General features: G+C 57.5%; 1 protein-coding gene across 1 annotated transcript; it reads left to right on the top strand.

The window, feature by feature from the left end:
* Positions 1-438: 438 nt before the first annotated feature.
* On the top strand, positions 439-4,901 carry LOC138993723 (keratin, type I cytoskeletal 14). The gene is made up of 8 exons (XM_070393046.1): positions 439-1,057; positions 2,253-2,335; positions 2,903-3,059; positions 3,212-3,373; positions 3,456-3,581; positions 3,675-3,895; positions 3,992-4,038; positions 4,615-4,901. Exons 1-8 carry the CDS (start codon positions 524-526, stop codon positions 4,710-4,712), a joined length of 1,428 nt encoding a protein of 475 aa, XP_070249147.1. The 5' UTR covers positions 439-523; the 3' UTR covers positions 4,713-4,901.
* The last annotated feature ends 333 nt before the right edge of the window (positions 4,902-5,234 follow it).

Here is a 5,234-nt window from a genome sequence, read left to right as displayed (position 1 = left end):
GCCTCTGGGTTTGATATGACCTGCTGTGCTGGTGTCCCTCGAGGCGGGTGCCACCTTGAGTTGTGGGCTTCCTCTAAGAGGAGTGTCTGAGTCTCGCGTCGTTAGTGGGGAACGAATAGGTCGCCAGGTTTATGGTGCAGAGGCCCTGCTCCCGCCACCGGACTGAGCCCAGCATGCGGGCTCCCGAGAGCCCCGGCTCCCAGGGCCTGAAGGGAAAGTGTAGCCTGGGGGCCCACACCTTCTCGTGTGAATCATGCCTGGCGGGACAAGAAACCCAAAGCACCCCAAACAATGAGTTTCCAGTAAAATATGACAGACATGACAAGGCAGAGGAGAGGAGGGAGCTGGCTGGGAGTTGCCTGGCCTGTGGGTGATGAAAGCCAAGGGGGATGGAAAATGCCAGGCCCGCCCCCTACTCAGGACTATAAAGCACCTGCTTCCTTCTCCCGCGGACCTGAGCACCTCTCTCTCGCTTCTCTCTGCCGACTCACTCGCTCACTCACTCACCTCCCTCCTCGGCACCATGACCACCTGCAGCCGCCAGTTCTCCTCCTCCGGCTCCATGAAGGGCTCCTGCGGCATTGGCGGTGGCTCCAGCCGCATGTCCTCCGTCCTGGGCGGAGGGTCCTGCCGGGTCTCCAACGCCTTCGGGGGCATGTCCTCCTCCCGCTACTCCACTGGGGGAGGGATGGGAGGCGGCTTCAGCAGAAGCAGCAGCTATGGTGGAGCCCTGGGTAGTGCCTTCGGAGGAGGATATGATGGTGGCTTTGGCTTCTTTGGTGGTGGTCACATTAGTAGTGATCGCTTTCCTGCTGGCTATGGTGGTGGCTTTGGTAGTAGCCTTGGCAGTGGTGATGGACTCCTGGTGGGTAGTGAGAAGGTGACCATGCAGAACCTCAACGACCGCCTGGCCTCCTACCTGGACAAGGTGCGTGCCCTAGAGGAGGCCAACGCCGACCTGGAGGTCAAGATCCGTGACTGGTACCAGAGGCAGCGGCCCACTGAAGTCAAGGACTACAGTCCCTACTTCAAGACCATCGAGGACCTCAGGAACAAGGTGGGTGGGCCAGGCAGCTGGAGGTGCCATTCCAGCTCCCTGACTCTAGAGCAATAGATGCCTCAGGCCACGGGCACCTTTAGGTTCCTGGGATAGATGCCTGACTCTGGCCCGGATGCCCCACAAAGCGGGTCAGAGGGAACATGGTTTCCCTTTCCCTGCCTCGCTCGTGCCCTCCTGAAATCCGGGTCCTCAGACCACGCGAGACCATGAATTCTTACCCTTGTACATTACGGAGGAAGAAGCTGTAGCTTTGAGTGGTGCCGTGACCTGCCGAAGGGCACACAGCAAGTTCACGGCAGAGCCGAGGCTAGAAGGCCTGTGCTCCACCTGCCAGCACAGGAGACAGCTACCTGTTCTCTAGCACAGGGGAGGAGCAGGGCTGTAACGGGACTGGGTTAGACACCCAAACTGCTCATTAGCTCATTAGTCTGGGCTGTGGCGGCTGCCGCCCATGAGCCCTGGCACCAGCCGGCCCCACCCCACAGCCAGGAGAGTAAGGAAAAACCACAGAGGCCATCAGTGGCAGCCGCCTTCACGTGCCCTTTGCAGGAAGGAGCCTGGGGGGCTTTAGGCATCTGACTCCGGGGCCCCTGCTCTGTGCCCCCACCCCACCCCACCCCACCCCACCAGCCCTTCCTGCTGACCCTGCTTCCTTTGGTGTCTTGCTGATGCCTTTTGTGGATTAGGCAGCTAAGGGAGGGAACTCCAGCCAACCCAGGGTTCAATTGATCTTTGTCTCCTGCTCCCTCTTTTCTGATTCTCTGTGCATTCCCTGCGGTCCCTTGCTCTGTGAGCTGGGAAAGGAATGCATGTGCCCGCAGGTTCTGGCAGGGCTGGCTTTGCAGAGAGAATTCAGATTGAGAACTGTGTCTCACCTGTAGGAAGGGAACTGGAAGCCCTGAGAACCGGTTCAGGTTTGGCAACACATCAGTGGTAAAACCAGGACCAGAAATCAAGAGCTTTTGGTTCAAAGGCCAGGGCACTTTCCACCCCCTCTGCTGACCATGAGTCAGCAAAGCCCTGGGTCAAAGCTGGACTCCCAGAGGTTACCCTTTAGGCTGCTGTGGCGCAGGCTTGTGCGAGGAGGTGGGGACTCAGGCAAGAGCATGAAAGCAAAGGCCAGATGCTGGCTGCAGTGAAGCCTGGCTAGTGATGTCCATTTGACCAATGACCTGTGCCCCTTCCCTTGCAGATCCTCACGGCCACCGTGGACAATGCCAATGTCCTCCTGCAGATTGACAATGCCCGCCTGGCCGCGGATGACTTCCGCACCAAGTGAGTTGGCAGCGGTGGCCCAGAATGGCCAGTCTCCCGGGGTGGGGCATTTTTGGAGCAGTGTTGCCTGAGCAGAGCTGATGAGCGCCAGGCTGGCCATGTGAGAACCCGTTAGGGTGCTCATAAAAAGAGAAGGTTTGGGGGCCCCACCCTTGGAGTTCTGATTCAGTTATTTTAACAGGCGACCTGGGTGATTCCGACCCACAGCCAGGTTTGGGAGTCAGCTTTATGGAGAGGCACTCCCCACTTCCCCACATGCCCCTGAAGTTTAGGAGGCAGTCATATTTGGAGGTCTTGTGTGCTATCGTTGACTGAAGCTGGAAGTATCTCCCTTCCCCGAATTCTGTACCAGGATAAACTGCCCTATTCCCTGTCACCCCATTCCAGGAATGAGCATCTGAGCAATCAATGGGTGCTGTGTCCAACCATGCCATTTTCGAGATTGGCACCCTAAACCACCCACAGGGGGCCAACTATGGGAAGAAGCTGCAGGAGGAAGAGAACAAAGCCTTCAGTGTGGTCAGGATAGCTACACTGTCTCATTCCTTTTCTCTCCGGTCATTCCAGGTACGAGACGGAGTTGAACCTGCGCATGAGTGTGGAGGCCGACACCAACGGCCTGCGCCGGGTGCTGGACGAGCTGACCCTGGCCAGAGCCGACCTGGAGATGCAGATCGAGAGCCTGAAGGAGGAGCTGGCCTACCTGAGGAAGAACCATGAGGAGGTGAGAGCTCAGTGGAAAAGCCAGCTTAGAAGATTAGCGGGGAGGGAAGAGATGGAATTGAGAAGGTGGAGGCCAGGAACACCTCTGACTGGGGAACCCCAATCGGCTGCCAGAGTGAGACTCCCACTGTGGACTGTTCTTTGGTTGCGCAGGAGATGAACTCCATGCGAGGCCAGGTGGGTGGAGACGTCAATGTGGAGATGGACGCTGCCCCCGGCGTGGACCTGAGCCGCATCCTGAACGAGATGCGCGACCAGTACGAGAAGATAGCGGAGAAGAACCGCAAGGACGCCGAGGAGTGGTTCTTCAGCAAGGTGGGTGCCATTCGGATGCAGGGGACCCAGGATACCTGCCTCCCAGGAACTTCCAGGGTGAATAACGTTTTCTTTTTTGCAGACCGAGGAGCTGAACCGAGAAGTGGCCACCAACAGCGAGCTGGTGCAGAGCAGCAAGAGCGAGATCTCCGAGCTCCGCCGCACCGTGCAGAACCTGGAGATCGAGCTGCAGTCCCAGCTCAGCATGGTAGGGGCACGGCCAGGCCGGGGGTGGGACCAGATCTAGGAGGAAGAGACTGACCGACTCAATGATCCTTGGTCCTCTTTCCCTCCCTTGCAGAAAGCATCCCTGGAGAACAGTCTGGAGGAGACCAAAGGCCGCTACTGCATGCAGCTGTCCCAGATCCAGGAGATGATCGGCAGCGTGGAGGAGCAGCTGGCCCAGCTGCGCTGCGACATGGAGCAGCAGAACCAGGAGTACAAGATCCTGCTGGATGTGAAGACCCGGTTGGAGCAGGAGATCGCCACCTACCGCCGCCTGCTGGAGGGAGAGGACGCCCAGTGAGTACCCTGTCCTCCCTCCTGGTCCATCCCTTCATGATTCACTCACTGCACCCCCAATGTGTTTAATGATCTTCCCCCTTTCTGTCTTCACAGCCTCTCCTCCTCCCAGTTCTCCTCTGGCTCTCATTCATCCAGAGATGGTAAGATTTTCCTCCTCATCAAGCCTCAGGACCAGCCCTGGTCTCCCAGGAGGCCTAGAGTGTTGGATATGGGCTTCTTGCGGGGGGGGGGGGGGGGGGGGCGGTGATGAGCTACAGTTTCCTCACCAAGTATCCCTTATAAACCATTATCTAAATGCTCCATAGAGCTAAGAGCTGGTGGCTTCCACGTTTTACTTTTGTGACCCAGTGTCTATGGCAGACCACATGGTCCTAGGGGTCAGGACCATGGACAGGGGCCTACAGGGCTCTGTCTGTCCTGGGCCAATCTGTGTCTATTTGGGTCCATCTGGACTGAACCAGTCCCGTCTGAGTTCTTAGGAGGCTCCGGTCTGAGGACACAGACTCTACTCCCAACCTTTGGAAGCCCTAATCTGAAAAATAAAATGTGCTGATCATATCAGTGCTAGTTCAGGAGCAGTGAAGGAAGAGAGAATCAGGAGGCAGGACAGCAGGGAGGCAGCTCATTTGATTCCTCTCAACTCCTTGGCCTCCCCACTTCCGATTGCTTCATTGCCTATTCACTGCTGCTGACGCCTTCTCTACCCTGTTCTCCAGTGTCCTCCTCCAGCCGCCAGATCCGCACCAAGGTCGTGGACGTGCACGATGGCAAGGTGGTGTCCACCCACGAGCAGGTCCTTCGCACCAAGAACTAAGGCTGCTCAGCATTGCTCAGGCCTAGGAAGCACGCCCCCCGCCCTCCCCTGCTGTGAGGACACAGGTCTCATGGGGGATCCCCTCTCCTGCAACACCACTCCCCACACATAAGCACTTCACCCCTGAGCCCTGCCTCACCCTTGCCCCCTCCTGGCATTCAATAAAGCTTTGTTATCTGAGTTGCACAACTCCCGCCTCTGCCTGGTCATTGTCAGTAGTGGAGGTGGGAGAAAGCGGGGGAAGCATCTCTTTGGAGCTCGTCCTAGCACCTGGCTATAGCCTCTGGGGCTGGGAGAAAGGGCCTGGGAGAGAACTGGGCTCAGGTCCCGGCATGGCTTTCACCATCTCCAAAGATACAGATGGAAGTGTGCACCGGGTCATGTGTGGTGTCTCCTAGGGCATGGAGGCACACACATTCGTTCAGTCACTCATTCATTCGTTTGTTCATTCACCCTCCAGATACTACTGAGTATCTTTGGTGTGTCAGGCACTGTGCTAGGGATTGTCGTTAGGGATTTCTT

This window comes from Myotis yumanensis, unplaced genomic scaffold, assembly GCF_028538775.1.
Source record: "Myotis yumanensis isolate MYYU_CA2020_CCGP unplaced genomic scaffold, mMyoYum1.0.hap1 SCAF_16, whole genome shotgun sequence".
NCBI classification, from domain to species: Eukaryota; Metazoa; Chordata; class Mammalia; order Chiroptera; family Vespertilionidae; genus Myotis; species Myotis yumanensis.
This window is presented reverse-complemented; position numbering and strand designations above follow the sequence as displayed.

What these genes read in the sequence shown, in the direction of transcription:
- LOC138993723 (XM_070393046.1), top strand. Translation starts at nt 524, where the DNA reads ATGACCACCTGCAGCCGCCAGTTCTCCTCCTCCGGCTCCATGAAGGGC. An exon ending in TCGAGGACCTCAGGAACAAG is followed by an intron (nt 1,058 to 2,252) that starts GTGGGTGGGCCA and finishes CTTCCCTTGCAG; the next exon opens with ATCCTCACGGCCACCGTGGA. An exon ending in GCGGATGACTTCCGCACCAA is followed by an intron (nt 2,336 to 2,902) that starts GTGAGTTGGCAG and finishes CGGTCATTCCAG; the next exon opens with GTACGAGACGGAGTTGAACC.